Source organism: Rhipicephalus microplus, chromosome 3, assembly GCF_043290135.1.
Source record: "Rhipicephalus microplus isolate Deutch F79 chromosome 3, USDA_Rmic, whole genome shotgun sequence".
NCBI classification, from domain to species: domain Eukaryota; kingdom Metazoa; phylum Arthropoda; class Arachnida; order Ixodida; family Ixodidae; genus Rhipicephalus; species Rhipicephalus microplus.
In genome coordinates this window covers 214,076,647-214,098,154 of record NC_134702.1, presented here as the reverse complement: position 1 = coordinate 214,098,154, position 21,508 = coordinate 214,076,647, and the positions used below count along the sequence as shown (strand labels likewise).

The window sequence follows — 21,508 nt, the reverse complement described above, 5'->3', positions numbered from 1 at the left end:
TGATCTAACAGGCAAAGTAGACCCCGGAAGGAGGGACGCTGACAGTGTATTTTTGTGTCATACATTTCTTCGGATATGTAGGTCCTGGGTTCATCTTGTGACGCATGACAAGACTGTAAGCGGCCCTCCACCGGAATTTGTACTTGACTGCGGAGAAACGTTAGTAAATTCTTGGCTAGCCGCGTTTGGTCTTCAGGTGTTTGGGCAATGCTGGAGGCGCAGTTCGATTCTTTCGATTTGTGCCTGCACACAATGGCGAGTCTTCTGGCAGACATTGCATCAGAACGCGATTTAAGACCACAGAGTACTAGTCGGACGCAACTCTTAGACCTTCAAAGGCACTAACGTGGAACTGCATACAATCATGCAGCAGACGAAGCCTCAGGACGCTGATGAGCTTTTCATGGGGCTTAGCGCAAGCAGATGTTCAACATGATCGTTCACAAGAAGATACTTGCGTCCAAAGTGATCCTGGAGGGTCTTGTTTGCAAGGTCGTAATTCTGCTCCGCTAGGCGGATGCCTTCGGCAGCTCGTTTCGCACTCCTGGTTTGGTAGATGAGGAGATTAATTGAATTTGTCAATGCGCGGCACCTCGGTATTTGTGTGAATGGCAGCATCGAAATGATCCCAAAAGGACTGCCATCCACGAAGACTGCCATCAAAAGTTGGTGTCTGGAGCTCGGGCAGTTAAACCTTAATCAGACGGTGCGCTCTCGCCTGCCCTGTTTATTTGCCGAAATGCCGAAGTTTGTGATTGTTTGGCCCAGATCCAGTGGTTCGTGCCTGCACTGTGGCTGCCTTCTCACTTTCTTATCGCCAGAACTTGGCTCGTGACATGGCGTAAAGAATATTTACGTTGTACTCGCCTGCTGCTTGCACTTCATGGTCCGTGTCTTCTTCGTCCGTTGCCGCCAAAATGGCGTCGTCGGGCCTTGAAAGTGCTGCTTCTTAATTGTTTAGAAAAATATTGTGACCGTTCATCTGGGAGGCGTCAGGATCCCGTTGCTGCAGCAAGTCCGATAGCAGTGCTAGGGCTCGGGTGACACCAGTTCTGATTGAGCCGTGCTTCTTGCGAAAATGATCAGCGGTCGCCAATGTCGTGACGCTAAGGGAAGTCTCCGAAGGCGCGGTTCCCTGGTTTTGTGCACAAAATGTAACAAATAATCGATCTGCAGACGTTCATCGGGGGCAACTCGTGCATTCGTCATGAAACCCAACCTGTCCTTTCTCTATAGCGTGCCTCTCCCCACTTCATTCTCATCGATATTCACGCCCGCTTCAAGAGAATATTCTGCAATATCCTCCCATGGGGGCTAAGATGACTTGGACGCATTGATGAAGTCTGGACCACTCCAGGTTGGTCCGATCCGGATTATTATTCAACAAGGGGTAAGGTGCCGGAGTACATAGATACTCATAACAGGCAAAGACAGCAGACCACGATCATTACATTCAAGCAAAGAAACGAATGACAATGGTGTCAAGTACAATTTCAGGTATTCGCAAATAATGCATTAAACCTTACCACTGACAAAAAACTATGTAATGACTGCGTCTCGCAGTCACTTAGCTATGTGCATTAGTTGTAAAGTAGTTTCTTTTTTTGTCTATGTGTAGCTGGGGGGGGGGGGGAGGGTGAGAGTTGGGGCGAAGCCTATCCTAAGTATTGGCAGTGTAAAAAAGAAAGCCGAGAGAAGACACGTGAAAAACAAACACTCCTTTTTTCATTTTTTTCTTTCGCACAAAGCTGAGCATACAAAAACTGCATGTCTTTGTCACTTTCAATAGAAATTCCACGCGCTTACACACTTCATGCCTTATTTCCAAATCTGAGAACCCTCTTGTAGTTTGCTTTCTGGTTTTTCTTTCTTTTCCACGCTAACAAAGGTCGCGTAGTCGAATAGTCAAGCACTTTTACACTTGTTGCCGTAACTTCCAAGATCTTCGTTGGAATTGGTTCTTAGTAAAAATGCTCACATGCTCTGGTGTTAAAACATCGGCCCGACTGCCTAATGTAATACCTTTTTTCGCAGCTAATAGGTGTCTTGTATTGTGTATATCAGATGAGTTAAACAATTGGTGTATTGATAAGAAAACTATGATGGTTGACTGGGTATATTCAGTTCCCTGTCGACAACTGCTGCTCGATGTTGGCTGGCGCTGACTAGTCTTGGCTACAACCATGTTTTGTTTGCCGCCGGCGTGTATCACAGTGCAATAAACCCTACACATGCGCTGCTATGACTCAGTCACTCCTAGCGCACCATTGCTCATTCCTGAGCTATAGTGCCAAGGAACGCCGCTGATGGCTCGTATATAAGGCACGTCCGCGTGCTCTTCTTCCTCCATAATATGTGACATCTGCGTTCGATCGTAATGCGGACGCGTGTAAATTGACACATTTAGCCCCATTGTGCAATAGATGAGGTAGCAAATGTACGTATTGTATGCTACCTGATTCACAGTCTCGTTCAACCGCCTTTCAGCAGCTTTTTAATGGTCACAGATGCAGCACCATGCTGATTGTTTTCATGAGATGAATAATCACAGCGTGTTATAACTCCCTAAACTATCTTCTTGGTCTGCCTTTTGGTCGGAAGAGAGTTACCCATATAGCAATGGAAACATATCGTAGCAGAATTCAACGTAAGTTACTAGGCTTGCGACAATGTGGTTTAATAATCAAGGAACAGATATATTTGTTTCTTAAACAAAGGATAAACGTGTTAGTTGTCTTGCGCTTCACCACTTGTGCTTTCCACACTTTCCTTTTCTGCAAGTCTGGAACAAAAAAATCAAAGCAGTAACACAAATGTTAGCCAAATTACATTTACAAATATAGATACCAGTGTCCACCCTAGGCTTTTGAGCTATAGTCGCAGGTTTTAACTAGCTTCTTTTACATATTTATGCTCTCAACGTACTGCATCCGGTAAGGTCAAGAGGCCATTTCACCTTCTTAATAGCGACACACTTTTTTTGTACTTTTTTGTCAGATTTTTGCCTGTATACACTAAGCACTGTAACGCCACGCGGAAAGAACTTGTATTTTATGTTGTGGTGCTGTATTAGTCATCGAATACAGGGAGTCATAAATTCATCTTGCATTCGCAAAATAATCCTCTAAACGTTGTACTTCATCGATGTTTCTTCGAGGGTACGCGGCATACAGCCCAGGTAGCCACAGCAACAATCTGCGTATCACCAATTGGTAAGCCGTGTGACTTACACAATACGCCAACGCTTTACCTATATTGGTCCTGTGCCAGATGGTGCCTGTACATGAGACGAAGGCAGGACTGAAGCGTGAAAATAGCTGCACTTTACCAAACCTTGCAGTACAATAACAGACACTGATAGATTGTGCATGAAGATGCTGAATACTTGCACCAAGTAAATGTGTCAAGAACACATTCGACTTCACACGGCACTAACTTTCATTCATTTTCTCCAAAGTATCGATCAGTGCAGCAAACGTCTTCAAGAGTTGCGCAACATCTTCTAGCCGAAATTTCCTAACTTGCAAAATAAGAATATTAAAAGAGTGTAATAAAGGCAGGGGCAATACACAGGAAATATAACAGTTGCAACTTCATTTGTGAGCTATATATAATGCGCGAGCGTGGAGTTTGATTGCGAACTTAAGCCTGCACCATGACGCTTTTCCGTTTTCGGGAAGCATCACCTTAACATATTTTTACATGAACGTCTAGAATCAACGACTGCAGTAGTGGCACAGAAAGCGCAACCAACAGCAACGAAACGCGAGTTTAGCGCTCCTATTCCGCAATGCTGAAATTTTCCGACCCTGCATAGTCCCGCAGCCCAGCTACGGTGGTTTAGTGGCTAAGGTACTCGGCTGCTGACCCGCAGGTCGGTTGTGGCGGCTGCATTTCCGATGAAGGCGGAAATGTAGGCCCGTACACTCAGATTCCGGTGCACGTTAAAAAAACCTCAGGTGGTCAAAATTTCCGGAGCCCTACACTTCGGCGTATCGGATAATCATGGTGGTTTCGGGCAATAAACTTAACATATCATTCAATGCATAGTTCCGCACGCCAGAATTACATGTTGCACAACAGCACACTCTTATTCCACTGGCACAAAATTTTGTGCAAGTACCAAAACACGGCAACAATTCACGTTCGCAAGGCGGCGCAACTCGTCACTTTGGCTGCGAAGTTAACTCTCCTTGGGATTACACGCACAGAAATGCCCAACTAAGGATGTAGAAAACGCATTCCTTATTGCTGAATTGACTACACAAAAGAGACATCGTATTGAGAGTGTGGCAGCTTGGGCTAGTTGGTATGGCATGACGATAGGTATAGCGCGAGATCAAAACGACGACACAGAGACAAGGTTAACTCTCCCATGTCCTTCGTGTCCTTCTTGCCTCTGTGTCGTCGTTTTGTTCTCGCGATATAACTATCGTCATTATAATGGGGCTCTGACTTCAGGTAGCACTCACGGAAAAATCACTCTTTCACCATCTTAATTGCTTTCAATTTATGTCCCCAACCACTACACCGACGTTAAAGGCAACAGTTAAATTCTCTTACAATTTTGTTGATAGATTTATATGCAGCGTTTATTGTCTCAAAACAATCATGTGATTATCAGAGACGCTGTAGTGAAGAAATTCGGAAATTTTGACCACCAGAGTTTCTTTAACGTGCAACCAAATCTGAGCACACGGGCCTACAGCATTTACGCCTCTACCGAAAATGCAGCCGCCGTGGCCGCCATTAGATCCTGCAACCTGCGGGTCAGCAGCCGAGTACCTTATCCACTAGACCACCACGGCGGGGCGTGAAATTTTGTTGTCCGCGTTGTGTGTTCGCTTCGTTTGGTTCTGTCTAACAAAGAAAGGAGCATCTTCACAAAAATTTTCCGCGTTCTGTTCACGAGCGACTAACTCATGAAGCAAACAGAATATTCTGCTTATGTGCACCGCAATATCGCCTGCACGCCACAGTCATTTGACTACACTTCTACGTGTGTTCAAAAGTACTGCACACATAGCTAAACGACCTGTTATGAAAGCAAGGCGACAATGCTTCAGTAGCCTATGTCTGGTCTCCAAAACACCACGGTGGCCAACTGTTTGTTCTGATTTATTGATGACCCAAAGGTCGTGGGACCACATCCCTGCTGTGGCGGCCATATTTACGATAGATGGTAATTGATAGAAATGCGCGTACTTATATTGCGGTGCATAATCAAAAAATCTAGATGGTTGAAATTTCCACAGCCCCCCACAACAGCTAATAATAATTCCCTGATTCTGGGACGTTAAATCTGCAAAATAACTTAAACTCCTTATGTATAGTATTTTTTTTCAGATATTTGAAATATAAAGTACAATGGCAACTATATGCCATGGTTGTGGTAGTTTGCATGCAAGTGCGCGAAAGCAAGTTTTATAGGAAAGCTCTAGGTTTTCAAGGCTTTTTGAAGTGCAAACGTGACGATGAATATGTGCACAAGGAAGCACCGGCACCAGTAAAAAGCTGAAGACAACTCTAGCGCAGAATTTGCAATGTTGATTTCAGTGACACCGCATGAGCGTTTTCTGAAGCTTCACTGGTTATGTAAAATGCGACAGTGAAAATTCACCTCCGAAATTTCACTTTCAAGCTTAGCAGTTAACACTTGTTGCTTATCGTGCATTCTTTCAACGAGAAAAAATCGAACTGAGAAGGACACATCGCATGCCAGTGTTATTTCACAGAAACAGATTGTACTATTCTCTAAAAAAACAGCAACATTAAGTTAACTCGCACCTGCCCTTTCATGCACTCCATGCCTTCTGGTATAGGTACTTGCAGACAGCTTCGTCCGAATGAAGGCACTATCTTGCAGCAATTCATTTTGCAGCGCGTGCTTAGGTGGGGCGGCTGAAATAAGACAGGCGGACTTTTTAGTCTAACAACCCAGTCTCCTAAAGACGAAGGTGCAGACGCCACACACGCAATACGCATATTATTGGTATCGTGTACAACAACCAAGCAATTGCACCCGATTCGACTTCGACAACCACACAACCGTAACGAAGATTTTTTAACAGCAAACATGCATTAAAAAGCACTACCCATCCAGAAATACTACACCTTAATCATACCCAGCCGGCAACGAAGGCAAATAAGTCTATAAGGACGTTAATTGTGTGATTTTAAATACACTTTAGCGATTTCGATATAGACATGAAAGAATTAAAGCGGACGAAAAGCCAACTCGCCACCACAGGGACTCAACCCACGATCACAGTGACGCTTTCGTGCCGGCAGATTTGATGCTTTCACATGGCACGTGCAGGCTTAGTCGCCACCATGGCTTCAAAGTTTTAATACACATAAATATTCAATAAAAGTGAACAAAGAAACGACCACCGGCGTTGTTTGACTGAAGGTTGGTCCTTGCCTGCGGCAACTTGCATTTTCGTGCACTTCGCTTGATCGCCTTGCAGCAGTTCAAAATATACACCATAAACAATACAATTACCATCTTCCGTATTTTCCTTCGCTTCAATATCAGCTCGTTTTTTTACTGTCGGGTAATATAAAGAAAGCTACGGAGCAGAAACCTGGAGACTTACAAAGAGGGTTCAGCTTAAATTGAGGACAATTCAGCCAGCAATGGAAAGGAAAATGGTAGGTGTAACCTTAAGAGACAAGAAGAGAGCATAGTGGATTAGGGGACAAATGGGGGTTAAGGATATTATAGTTGAAATAAAGAAGAGGAAGTGGACATGGGCCGGACATGTAGCGCGTAGACAGGATAACTGCTGTTCATTAAGGGTAACTAACTGGATTCCCAGAGAAGGCAAGCGAATTAGGGGGAGACAGAAGGTTAGGTGGGCAGATGAAATTAAGAAGTTTGCGGGTATAAATTGGCAGAAACAAGCACAGGACCGGGTTAACGGGCGGAACATGGGAGAGGCCGTTGTCCTGCAGTGGACGTATTCAGGCTGATGATGATGATGATAATGATGATGATGATGATAATGATGATGACGAAAATAAAGAAATGAGTCCTCAAAGTTTTCTTCATTCTTTCAGATATATCTTATATCTGGCTACGCTGTTCATACATGAGCGACAAAGTATTGTTCTGTTTGAGAGCCCTGCAGTTTTCCGGCCCCAAAGATTACATTTGGTGAACTGCGGAAAAAATTTTGCACACCAAGCAAGAGCCTCGAAATCAGCCGGTTGAATTTCGCTTGCAGCACTGTGAGCGCGCAACATAGTCAAGCTTCTTTTAGCAGGCGCAAAAAAAAAATGTTGTGCTAAGTCAGCTCTCTTACAGCCAATCGAGAAACGACCACGAACATGACGGGCCACCAAATGTGTTTGGCAAATTTGAAAATACAAAAAATCATCCCTTTATTGTTGACACTGCGTCCTATTTACCAGAAGGTACCCCTAAATTCGTTGAATACGATTGCTTTAATATTTTCTGGGTAATATTGTTGGACAAATAAATCCTAATTTTCATATATTTTACAACCAAAGCTGTGAACAGGTAAAAAACAAGGGTCGCGTCCGCCGTAGCTGTCCGCCACCACTGCCAGTGTCCGCAACAACTCTCACAGAAAATAAGAATAAAAAAATCATATAAATGGAAAACACCACAATCACACATTTGAATTCGAACACGGGTACCGTGCGTACCAGCTCAGGATTTCACCGCTGGCTCAGTGCTTGAAACCTCGCTGCAAACTGACCCTATATATGCAGGTTTCTTGTCAGGATAGGAATCACGTCAACGTGAACAATAAAACGTTTTGGAAAAATAAATGAACTAATATGTGTAATATAATGAGAATCCGGCCACGATTTACTCGTCGAATGCTCCAACTCATAACAAAAGCCTGAGCCATAATTATTCACCGCCATTATCCGAAGCACAAAAAGAAATGGTAGCATATCCACGGAATGAATGATGGAGAGTGGGGCGAAGCATTCGTTCGTCCATTCGTTCTTGCTTCCATCCATTCATGCGTCCGTCTGTGTGACCGTCCATGGGTCCATCCGCCCGTCCGTGCGTGCATCTGTTCATGCGTCCGCCCCTGCGTTTGTCCATGCATCCGCCCCTGCGTCCGTTCACGCGTCCATCCATCTGTCTGTGTGTCCATTCGTCCACCTATTCAACACTCGAAGTATCACCATCTCGCATCTTTTCATCATATATTCCCCATATAGACGCACCGCCATCCAGCGGACATTCCGAGGACAAAACGAAAGGTGGCACACGTACACTTTCTTACAGCTTGCGCTTCGGGTCTACTTCCCATCTTTAACCACCTCGAGTTCATGGTATATACTAGTTCACTGTGTTCATAGCACTGTGGCACAACGCTCGCTAAACCTAAAAAAAATTGACAGACGAATGCTTCGCCCCACTCTCCATTATTCCCTCGTGGATATGCTGCCAGTTTTTTGTTTTGCTTTAAAAACATCTGGCGTCTTTTTTTTGCTTTTAGAAAACATCTGGCGTATTTCGTTGGTTTATTTCATCAATCAACGGCGTTTTGAAACAAAAGATTTTGATTGCTTATTCACGCACAGGAGAAATCTCACCAGGCACAACTTTGGAGTTAAAGAAAGGCTGCTACTGGGAATGTGAGAAAGCAGAAGTCGGCTTTTAACACTTCTACTTCTACAAACGTTTCGTACTGAAACATGCCAATGGCGGCTAATGGCGAATGAGAGACAGGAGCATTCGGCGTTTAGTTAATACGCACGCCGCGAACTTTTTAGAGTTCAACAAAGCACAGGAGAAAACTCCCACCGTGCCGGTCAAAATGTAACACTTGTTACACACTACGACTACTACTACGAGGGACGAACAGGTGCCGCTTTAAGGATCTTCGCCCTAAAAAGTCATAGCTTTGCCACAAAGGCTAAGCAATGAACGCGAGAGTAACAAATTGGAAGTTTATGCGCAGAATAGCAAGCAGATCGAAACGTGCCCGGCGTTTCTCATGCACAAAGGACGCACAAAACGTATTCGCAGGTACAGAATGACGCAAATGAGCGTCTCAGTTGTTACTTCGCTGTGTCTGATAAGAGCGCCCTTTTCTCAAGCGCAGGCAGTGCAACGATCGCAGTGATCTTTGTGTGCCCATTAACTACAACAGAATTGTTCCAAAGAAACTGAAAGGCTAGCCCAGAGGTACGATTCTCCCCACTTCAAGATAAGAGCACGCGATCGAGCGTACACCCCTTTATTCTCTACGTGGGCCAAAATACGCGTGAGATATGAGAGCCGCCAAGCGCTCACTGCGCCATCTTGCTTATAATGCTGAAAACATGATAGTTGCCCTCTGAAATACCCACAAACGGCGGTAAGTGGTAGATAGGAATGGCTTTATGTTAGAAGGTTGAAGGAGGTAACTTTCGGTGACTCAGTCGTTAATGGCTCGCATTTACGACGTGGAGGTTCCACGTTCGATTCCACGCGCCAGGGTCTTTTAAATGTGAAGCATTTCTTAGCGAACTTCGGTGACTGAGCGTATCTATCTATCTATCTATCTATCTATCTATCTATCTATCTATCTATCTATCTATCTATCTAGCCGCCTACGACCTTTAGCTCTCCTGGCCGTTTCGATAATTCTATCGATACCAAACTTGGTATAACGCCGCATGGCTGTATGAAGAACATTTATGACGAGTCATAACATGAAATTCATGACAAGCATGTCACCAATGTCACGATATAATTTCATGGTCTTGCAGCTGTTGTAGTGGTTTCGTTCACATGGCATGTTGCAAAACTGGTATCGTATGGCATGATTGCATGACGAACACAAGCGACAGACCCAACATAAAAATCATTGCATGCGTGTCATATAACAACATGACTACATGACACGCTCATGAGGTGGTCGCAGCCCTTTCGCTAGCCTCACATATACCAAAATCCGTATTACAGTACGTGAATAGATGACAAAGCTATGTGACTGGTCCGAACATGATAATCATGAGATGCGTGTCATGTAACAACAAGACTACATGCCACGCTCATGATGCGCTGTAGCCGTTTAGCTATTCTAAATTATACCAAATTTGGTAATACGGGACGTGAATGGACGAAGAAGGTATGATACAGGTGCAAACATGATAAGTATGAGATGCGTGTCATGTAACGGCACGACTACATGCTACGTTCATGATGCACTCGCTGCCGTTTGGTAGCTTCGCATGTACCAAACTCGGTATTACGTGACGCGAACGGACGACATAGGTAAATGGCACATCCAAGCAAGATAATCAGGATATGCGTGCCATGTAACAACATGACTACATACCACACTAATGATGCGTTCACGACCGTTTCGCTAGCTTCGCATATGCCAAATTTGGTATAACATGACGTCGATGGATGACGAAAGTATGTGACTGGTTCAAACATGATACTCATGTGATGCGTGTCATGTGAGATCACGACTACATGCCACAGTCAAGGTGCAAATACGTTTCAGCGTGACGCAGTGCACGTGCTCTCTGGCGTTCATTAGGTCACGTCACCAGGCGTTGCCACGACAGGCGCCGGTCCTGCCATGGACTCGCAGGCACGCGCTGCATTGCTTTGGCGCATGCGCATTTCAGAGCGTTCGGCGTCCTTCCATCATGAAAAGAGGGAGACGCTGTGTTGTCTGGGTAACACATTGGCGAGAAATGCATCATGTCGCACTTCCCGTCTGTTGCCATCGGGCCGCGCTGACGGACGCTGGTCGCGCCTGGGATCAGACTATAGAGTGCTCGCGTTTTGCGAATGTAGTGTCGCTGAGCCGAGTGTGCGCGCGCGTAAGCACTACCTTGGAGTATAATGGGCCCTTCAAGATTGGTTGGTTGGTTGGTTCCTCAACATCTTGGCTCAATCAACCTAGGGGGATAGGCCATGAATGGGACGGTGCCTTGCTTTTTAAATAATTCACTTCTTGAAAGAGAGGCTTGGATTAATTATGTATTATAGATAATATTAAAAAGGTTTTAAATTTAAAAAAACCTTGAACTTGATGCGCTCGCAGCCGTTTTGCTAGCTCAACATATATCACATTTGGTGTTGCGTGACGTCACTAAATGACGAAGAATATGACTAGCACAAATGTAATAATCCTGACACGCATGTCATGTAAAAACATGACAACATCCATGCTGTTATATATATATATATATATATATATATATATATATATATATATAGATATATATATATACTAAATTGTACATTATATCATATATGCTATGTACGCTATATATATATACTAAATTTGGTATCACGTGACGTAAATAGACGACGAAGGTAAACGACACATCCAAACAAGATAATCATGACATGGAAGTCATATACGGCATCGTTTACCTCCGAATCGTAACGTTGTGCTGGTTTTAAAGTGACATATCAACATTTCTCATTCGTGCTTCGCATATCATAGATTCCTACTGTACGTGGGGTCCACAACTTTTTTTTCTAGAATTTTTTTCTTTCTTGCATTTTCATAAATATAGATGCGTATACATATATGGTGCATGACATCGTCGTCGACGCTGGCGGCGAAATCCAGCCAAGAGTCTTTATATGATTGCTATCGCAATAAAAATGGCGCGAAATCCATTTACCCTGCGTAGCGGGCACCACGCTTCTCCAGGGAATGACGAAGAATGGCGTAGTGGGTGCTTCCGGTTTCGGATACTGCCACAGAGATGTCTTTGATAGCGCGTGTAATTTCAATCAAACTACTAAACGAGCACCATTTTAGAGTTGCCTTTAGAAACTTTCGTTATTCAAATGCGGAAAACCTAATTATTATCTTCTTAATTGTTCTGAATATTTTTATGGTAGCGTGATATACGAGCTCAAAAACATAATAGCTCTAGTCTTGATTTAGAATAATACGTGTCCTTACCATTTTATTTTTATTCTTCATTTTATTTTTGAATCTTTTAACTTTTTCGAACGACCTTCCAAGTTTTTAACTACTCATTCTTGGCAAATGCCCCAGACCAAGTACGTGCCATTTATTTTGAATGAATAACAGGAAAACAAACAAAAACTGCTTCTTTACCTGCACAAAAATTATTATGATTTATGGCGTAGTGAGTTTCCTGCAAGTGTTCTTGTAGCAGTTACCCAAATATTGTTAAGAAAAAGGCTCTAAAAAGGCCGCTCTTGCAGCTTTCGCTGTTACAATGCTGAGTCTTACGCGCAGGCCTGACGTTTTAGCATACATCAAAATTCCGAAAAATGACTATCAATTGCTGATAACCTAATAAGAGAAACACTAGAACCACCGGTCGTACTCATTGCAGTCATTCTCATCGCGGTTGACTCTACATAGTGGTGACGCAGTTTTCAAGACTTTGCCAGTGCTACTTTCTCAGATGACAAAAGCATTCATATATGACATATCGTTTTATTCATCAAGTTTTAAGTAGCTGATTAGAAGAAGAGTAGCCCACACTAAACGAACAACAGTGGCAGAGAATGCAGTGAAGTCTTACTTTTTGATAGCTGGCAAGTATTGGGCGCGAAACAATTTCCCAATCGTGGTTTCTAGTAGACGGCTACAACACAATATTACTTCTCTTTAACTTGATTAATGAGAATAGTGTGAAACTGCTAAAGAAGTTTCTGTATTTTCTGCACTCATCAGGCACGTTGACCTCCTGTGCGCTATACAATTCCTTCAAAATATAGAAATAAATAAAACTGCTTCTTACTAAACTATGGCTCCTAAGCAGATGTCTGCATGCAAAAGTGTAATGTTAACATATGTCTCTTTCATAAAGCCTCAATCGCACGAAGCACGACTGCAATATATCACTCTCCTGAGACACTCGGAGGTTGTAGAGCAGCATTCCAGGCAACTTGGTTTTTCATTACAGGAATGAATTTTTGATACGACGGTGTGAACTAAGGCAAAAAATGACGGGTGCCCAAATCACGTTAATTGAAAAAACACAAAAATGTATATGTACGCGAAAGCAAACGTTGAGCAAAGGCCAATGCGGACACTCTGGTGACTAAGAGTCACAAAACTTATGAGAAGCCAAAACACGCACACTAAGAAAGCAGAAGTAACAAAAGATCACAAGCAGAGGTTCATATCATGATAGCAACCACTCTCACGGAGCCGTGTCTTTCAAAAGAGGGAACACGGAGCTTGCACTGCTGGCAGAAGGCTTTACAGACAACGGAGCTAGCTTTTCGACCGAGCTAGCTATCCGTACAAATGCGAAGCATTTAGTAGAGGGGCAAAGTTTTTACCATAAGTATGAAGTATGGGTAAATGAAGCCTGTTTGAAGCGGCTAGTTGGCCTTGTTGGTTCATTAGTCTGGTGAACTACAACGCGACAAAAATGATCGAAATACAGACGACGACGATGAGCACCCTTCATTGTAGTTTGGGAAAGTGTGCGAGGCCGTGAAACTTTCATTGAGCAGTCGAAGAGATTTACTCAATAACCTCAATACCAAAATATTTTCAGTTAACCCATGAAGGCTGCAGAAAAATGAGCTTTGGTATCAATCATTTATTGTTACTTGATTAGAGTCCAATTTGTCCAATCGTTTCTAAAATAATCAATAAAGTACTTTTTCCAGTACTATCGTTTTGACTAACGTTTAAATATTAGTATGCCGTTTTTGTTAAGCTGCCAGAATTTATGCCGATACTTCAGGGTAGGTGTAAGCCAGAAATTTAGGATCGACATCTACATCCCTCCATCAAGTGTGTGATTTTCGCACTTCAGTGCAGAAGATCTAGACCAGGCTAATCTTCACTGGATTCTGTCGGTTCCCTACATTACGAAGGTGTCACGTGGTTTCACGGGCAACATATAACCTCGACTACCCGCCACGTATTCTTGCGACTTCAGTCAGATCCTCAGCTTTTACATGACGTTTCGTAATTTTTAGTCAAGTGACTAGTTATGTTAGGTTATGTAATTTTGTGAAGTCTCTAGATGTTACGTGCACCTGGCGGTAACATCTGAACATGAGAATCTATTGCGTGGTGATATGCTCTCTCAAGCACAAGCCTACCAACATGATGCAAGGGGTCTGTCATGGGTCTAGTTTTTGAGTTATCTAGCGCAATCTACTTACGTGACTAGTTCCGTGATTAAAATAACGTGAGTACCTGTGGGGTGATTTTAGTCACGTGAATATGTCCTACGTAGTTTATAGTGCGATTATGTCACGTGACTACCTGGTACGCGATGTTACGTAGTTTTATTGATGCAGCTAGTTGACAATACGCGTGACATAATAGTTAGTCACGTGACTAGAAGGTAGGTGTTATGTTGTGATGTGTCGCGATTATGAGAATGGGATGCGACTGAAATGAGTGAGGACGAACGCCATGTTGAGCGAGCGAGAACTGCCTGCTCTGCGTTGGGAGTGGCATTTATTGAGCAAGTTGAATGAACTTGAAGGGGTGCTAGTGACTACATAACACGCCGCCACACATGAACAAAACAAAATGGAGAACATTAAAACGTGATCACAGAAGGAATCTTGAAGGGATTCACACTGCCCTTCCCGAGCGTGTCTTTTCAGGAAAAGGTTGCGGTGGCACCATTCGGGTGTCTGAAGGGCGGTCTGGGAAAGAACTTGGGTGCGAGGTGTCGTGGGGCACATTTTCTTTGGTTGTTTGAAGAGGATGGAAGTCTTCAGGTGTTGACTGGGGGTCATTTGGGGAGTGCCGCACTCGCAAATGGTGTTGGTTGCGCATGTACACTTGACCATTGGCTGCTGTAACGGTGTATCTCCATGGCTCTGGGCCTACCTGTGTTGCGCCTGCTTTCTCCCATTTCTTTCCCTGCCAAAACCACACTGGCGTATTCTTGGTTAAGGAGGGAATCTGACAAGCATGCTGGTCTGCATGCTTAGGTTGTGCCTGCTGCCTTGACTGAAGGTTTTTCTTTTGGGAACACCGAGTGTGGATAGTGCGGTAACAAGGTGCTGGGATGGGCTGGAATTAATGTTCTCATCCTATTTCCCATAAACATCTCTGCCGGAGAAAGAAGGCCATTCATTGGAGTTGCTCTGTGGCTCATTAGCACTACTGCGAGTTTCTTGCCTTCATACAGTGCTTTTGTCAATGATGCCATAATGGTTTGAATTTTTCCTTCCACTTGCCCATTTGCACGAAGAAAAAGAGGTGATGTGGGCTTGTGAACGATGTCCCATTTTTGCTGAAGTTTCTAAAGTCGGCTGAATCAAATGGAGGACCTTGATCACTCACGACCTCTGAGGGTACCCGAAACGCGCATCGATATCGTTCAGCACTGTGATGACTGATGAGGCTGATGTTGTACGCACTTATTGACCTCGACGTACTTAGAGTAATAATCCACTAGAAGCAAGTATATCACTCCATTGTGGTGCAACAAGTCCACAGCCACTTTTTCCCAAGGTCGTGCTGGTAGTTCTCGGTCGAGTAGCGGCTCTCGTTGGTTAGCCCACTGATGGCGCTGGCAGACCTCACAGTTGGTTATCATCTGCTCAAGGTCCTGGCTTATTCCAGGCCAGTAGACACTCTGGCGAGCTGTGTTCTTACACGATACGATGCCTCGGTGGATGAGGTGGAGCCTTGAGAGCACTTCTTTTTGACATGGCGTTGGCACAACAAGTGGTTCACCATAACACACAAAGCCATCAGTTACAAAAGTTCACCTCTGATTGAGTTGTAGGGCTTCACTGCTTTGGGAACTTTTGAGATCTTGTTGGGCCAGCCTTTCTGGATGTACGATGCTACACACTGGAGTGTGCTGTCAGCAGCTGTGCAGGTTCTTATCTCTGCTAGCTTCGGAGTTGACGCTTGCACCTTTGTACACGCTAGAACCTGATACTCCTTGTCTGATGTCTTGATTGTCTATGCTGAATCAGGTGCACGAGAAAGCGCGTCTGCAACAGTCAAATGTTTACCTGGCAAATACACCCACTTCACGCTGTAGCGTTGAAGTCGAAGTAGTAGGCGTTGTAGACTGGGTGAGACCTTGTGGAAGTCTTTAGGCTGAAAACCGATAAGAGGTTTGTGGCCAGTCTCAATGAAAATGCTGCGACCACAGATATAATTGTGGAACTGTACACAGGCAAGTACTACAGCTAACGGTTCTTTCTCAAATTACGCATCGCGCTGTTGTGCTGATGTGAGTGCTGCGGTCGCATAGGCAACTGGGTGTCCGTGCTGAAGGAGGACACTGCCCATACCATAGGAGCTTGCGCCAGTGGATATGACAATAGGCTGTGCCGGATCAAAGTAGTGCAAGACTGGTGCTGTTGTCAGTTTGCTCTTGACGTCATTGAATGCATCGGTCATCTTTTGCGTCCACTGCCATGCAACATCAGATTTGAGAAGTTCTCGAAGGGTCTGTGCCTTCGCAGAAAAATTTGGGAGAAACTTCATTAGGTAAGTCGCCATGCCGAGGAAGCGAAGAAGCTCCGCTTTGCAGGTTGGTGCTGGTATAGCGTTGATAGCCTTCACTTTGCTGAGATCAGGAGTGACGCCTTGTTGTGTCAACTGATGTCCTAGGTAGGTGACTGTTGGTAAACCCAGCTTGAGCTTGTTTATATTCAGCCTGAGGTTGTTAGCTCGTGCTATGCTGAGCACTTTACGCAAGTGAACAACATGTTCATCTAGTGTTTTGGATGCAATCAAAATGTCGTCAATGTCTGGCGTCACAAGAGCTTGACGTTCAGAGATACTGTCAATGGCCTGCTGAAAGAGTACAGGGGCAATGTTTAGGCCAAATGGTACACGGAGGAACCTGTAGCGTCCCCTTCGTGTTGCAAATATACACAAGTACGAGCTGCTCTCGTCAAGCGCTAGCTGTCAAAATGCATTCTTGGCATCTAGAACTGAAAACACAGTACACCCACTGAGTCGTGCAAAGAGTTCGTCAGCAACAGGAATGCGATAGAGGTGTCGCTTCACTGCCGTGTTCAAGTTCCTGAGGTCTAAACATATTCGCACTTTTCCATCTTTTTAGTAATAATAGCAATGGGATGCACCCAGTCCGTTGGTTCTGTTACACGCTTGATAATGGAATTTTGTTGCATACGTTCAAGTTCGACTTTGACTGTCTTTTCAAGTGCACATGGCGCACGACGAAGGGCTGCAACTGTAGGCTTTGCATTCTGCTGTAGGTGAATGCTGTACTTTCCAGGGAGTCTGCCGATGCCTTCAAATACGATAGAAAATTCTTTAAGTACTGCTTCAAGCTGCCGAGGAGTACAAGCCTCTCCTACTGCTTCAACATTCCTAACTCTGTTCAGCAAGTTTACTTCTGTGCATGCAGCTGCTCCCAATATTGGCTTGAGACTTCCTTTAACCAGCAAAAATTTGACAAGGCTTTGCTTGTTTTTCACCGACCAAGAGAGTTGACATTCGTTCTGAATGTTGAGCTGCTCACCTAGGTACGTGGTGACCTTGGCATTTGTAGCTTTCACTGTTGGTGGCGGGTTCCAGTTTAACACTAGCTGATCTGGGAGAATTTTGACATCTGAACCCGTGTCAAACTTGAAGTTAATAAGACCACCATTCACTTCGGCACACTCCAACCAGTCAGACAATGCACTTTCCATGATGTCCACTGTGAGGTTTTCTAAAATAACTCCTGTTCGGAGTCCTCCCCTTGGTCGGAGACAACGTGAACTTTTTTTCTATGTTGTTCGTCATTTCTGACGGCAAACACTCGCGAAGTGTCCGAACTTTCCCCACTTGTAACATGTTCAGCCGTAGGCGGGACATTGTCGGGATTGATGCACAGTTCCGCACCTGCCGCACGTACGCTGAGCTGCTGTTTCTGTTGGCTGCCCGTTCTTTAGATGATACGCTGGTTGCCTTCTCGTGTGATGCTTGTCAGGTTGTCGAAATTGCTTGCCTTTTTTTCTCAATCTGGCCACAGTTGCTTGTTGTTCATACGAAGTCGTTGCTAGCGAGGTCACATGCTGCTTTGAGATTTCCGCCGATCGGCACGGAGCGATGATTTTCTCCAGTTTAAAGTCTTTCTCATGGAATAACCTTTCTCAAAGCGCTGCGTCTCGAATTCCAACGATGATCCTATCGCCTAGGATGTGGTCATGCTTGTCACCGAAGCCACACATTACCACTTGATGCTGAACTACAGCAATGAAGTCGTCAATCGGCTGGTTCTCTTTCTGGCACATGGTGTTGAATATGGCTCTCGCTTGCATTACGTTTTTGTAGGGAAGGTACCTCTTGTCGCATCGCTCAAATATTGCTGACACCGTGTCGAATATCTGCTCACCGTCGGCTGGCGACGAAAAATGAAAGGTTTCAACAATTTTCCGCACTGTTGGGCCCATGACGTGAAGTAGCAGTGCTCGCCGTGTTGCTTCTGGCTTTGTGGTGTATTCGCAGGCTGCTTCGTAAAGCTGATACTCCAATTTCCATTCCGACCAAGCTTCCGCGGTATTGCTGCCTGGCTCGAACTTCTTTGGTGGTGAGATGAGTGGAAGGGCCATGCTTACTATCATTGCGTTAGTTCACTTCTGACACCATGTTATGTTTGGATGTGTCGTGATTATGAGAATGGGGCGCGACAGAAATGAGTGACGACGAACGCCATGTTGAGCGAGCGAGAACTGCCTGCTCTGTGTGCGGAGTGGCGTTTATTGAGCAAGTTGAATCCAGTTGTAGAAGGGCACTAGTGACTACATAACAGTAGGTATTTTAGGTCACATTTACTCACGTTACAGCAGTTATGGGGCGTTTTCAGATAAAGTATAATGTCTAAAAACGTAATGTCACGTGGTTTATTGTCACGTGACTATTTGGTACCTGATGTACCATGGCTTTGGTCTCTTGAATTGCTCTTACGTGATCTTTAGTCACGTAACCACTTGGCAGTCATAGTTATTGCGTTGCACAGACAAAAAGGTCAGCTCACGTGTTGGGTGACGGAAGAGTAACATGAAGAGGACAAAACCAGGGGCGTGCTTGTTCTTTTCAGATCGCACTGCTCGGCATAACAAAATGTTTTGACAAAAGACAAATACTTCGAAATTTTTCTATCTTTTTTTCTATGGTTTTGTATTTTTTACGCCACATTTATACAAAGGTGAATAACCTATAATTCGGCAGGAGGTTCTAGAGTTACTGATGTCCGCGGGACATCATGTTATTAGTCATCAAAACGTAGAGCAAATAGAGAATTGCAGAGGAATCAAGAGTGCGATGGCTTCGTTCGGACTAGCAGTACCGAGTCTGAATGAGATGGGGAGCTGGGTGGCTTGCCTTGATTTTTTTATTTTCTTCTTGTATTGCCATTTCTCTTACTTTCTCTAAGCTTTTGTCTGTTCATAACAATTGAGAAGGAGAACGGAGAAGATGTCATCACAGAAAACAGCATCTGCTTCGAGCTCTATAAGTTTTCTAACCCTTTTGCCGTGATTGTACAATTATCTACACAACTAGGAAGGACCTCTACCCTTAGATAGAGGGACCAAAACCCCATTCAGCGACTGCGATTGGGTCTACCACATCATAGTGCGTCTGATGTAAGTTACCACCCCAGCCCGAGCGTGGTCCACGTTGGCATTTCTGATGACTCTTCCGTTGAAGATATGGCATCAGACAGCGACTACGCAGTCGCATGAAGCCGTCGTCTCAAGAGAAAAATCAGACAGACATCGCCGACTGGCCGGCAAGCACAGACAAAGCCGAGTAGCATGTGGTCGTACGCCATTTCGTACGTGGCGACATCAAAACCGATGTCTTGAACTCTTTGAATAGGCAAAGCCTGTTGGAGCACTTTGAACTCATTGCCCCAGAAAAAGTTGTAGAAAGACGCATAAATGCTCGAAAAAAATCTTGACAGCGGAGGTCACTACGAACACCATACTAAACACGCTGAAAGCAATTGTTCATTCAGGACACATCCCAGTTCAAAAATTTCCGCATATGACAAGGAAACAAAGAGAGCAGTTATATACGATGTGAATAAAAAGATAACAGGCTCTATTGTGGATAAACTGCTGTCATCGTCGGCTTTAATGATTGGTTTTCATCGCACTGAATGCACGCAATGTGCAAAATAGTGTTGCAGTCAGAGACGTTACCTGCACTTGTAAAAGTTGGGTACGTGAGGCATTCTGTACGTCCTTACGTACCAAAACCTCTGCAATGTCATAAAAATATGAAAATCGGGCACATTAGGGCAGTTGTCAAGCGTGCTGTAACCGGAAAATATTGCGGTGGCCTTCATGATGGCGATAACTGCAATGCTGCAGCCAAATGTCTAAACTGCTGAGGCGCCAATGACGCAACGTCAAAGGAATGTCTACAAACGAGGAATGATATAAGTATTTTGAAGAAGACGGTTCGAGACCACTCCACTCACAGAGAAGCTGCAAGGGCTGCACGGCGTCGTAAACATCGTTCACGACACCGACGCAATTGGAGCAGCAGTGCTCATAGATTATCAATATCTACACAAAAAGCTGTGCCTCCACCTTCTCCTAGATTACTTTGGTCTGCATAAAGAACGAGACAGATGCTTCAGTGTCATTACAGTCCGCACAAGTGCAAGCCGACCACTCATTGGCTCTCACGACGACGGAGACTCCTTTACTACCATCAACAGCCGCGGTAGCGTCATTATCGCATTGTGCTCCTGCCCACAATGAAGAAATTGAGAACACAGATGACGCAGATGTCAAAGCTATGTTTACAAATTTGATGAGTTAGATGCTCCCTGAACATCCCCGCTACCAAGGTGGCTGCGCAGCTACTTGAGGTTTTGGAGCCTCTTTTAGTAGTCCTTCAATAAATGAATATGACAACGATGTTCGAGGAGCGCATGTACCAGTCGCTTGTTATGCACTGGAATGCTTGCGGTTTACGTGACGGTCTTTCGAATTTCAGAGGATTGGATTTTAATTATGTTTTTTTTGTGTCACTATATGCGAACCAAACATGAATTCAACTTTTCGTATATCTGAATTTATCCAGATTTTGTCTCGCAGTGATCAACATACGAGCAAAGTTCTCCTTCCTATACGCCGTGATTGGAAGTTCTCGAGGAATGACGTTGCATCGCATATTAGCAATGACTTCGTGAGCCTGACTGTAACACAAGAAAGATGCTGTCAAAAAAGGAGGACACATACACCAAAGTGCGCACATAGACTGCTCCCACCTGGGACCATTCTTCATGCCACACAAGCCCACACATTGTGAATAGCGACTTCAATGCACACCATCTTCTCTGAGGTAGCACTGCAATCTATTATCGCGGAAGTGATTTGGCCAGTTTTATGTGAAACTATAGACCAAGTGGGCTCAATGACGTATTACCGACATTTATTCGTGGAACGTTCTACAGCAGTTCCCTCGACCTCTGTTTTGTGTCCAGGAGCCTGCTGTCTTCTGCATTTTGGTGCACGAATTCGGATACTCGTGGCAGTGGCCACCTTCTAACATATGTTATGTTCAAGTTGTCTCGCCACGTGCACACACACACACAC

At 44.4% G+C, this 21,508-nt stretch overlaps 1 protein-coding gene across 3 annotated transcripts in view; it reads right to left on the bottom strand.

Moving 5' to 3' along the window:
• Nucleotides 1–2,675: 2,675 nt before the first annotated feature.
• Nucleotides 2,676–21,508, bottom strand: part of LOC142804124 (venom metalloproteinase antarease TserMP_A-like) — a 156,575-nt gene continuing 137,742 nt past the window's right edge. For 2 of the 3 annotated variants that reach the window (XM_075890705.1, XM_075890706.1), the window contains 2 exons: nucleotides 5,788–5,901; nucleotides 2,676–2,782 (listed from right to left, as the gene is read on the bottom strand). In XM_075890705.1, coding sequence (XP_075746820.1) covers nucleotides 2,744–2,782; nucleotides 5,788–5,901 — 153 coding nt within the window. In that variant the 3' untranslated portion in view covers nucleotides 2,676–2,743. The remainder of the gene's footprint in view (nucleotides 2,783–5,787; nucleotides 5,902–21,508) is intronic. The other variant, XM_075890707.1, reaches the window with a different exon arrangement.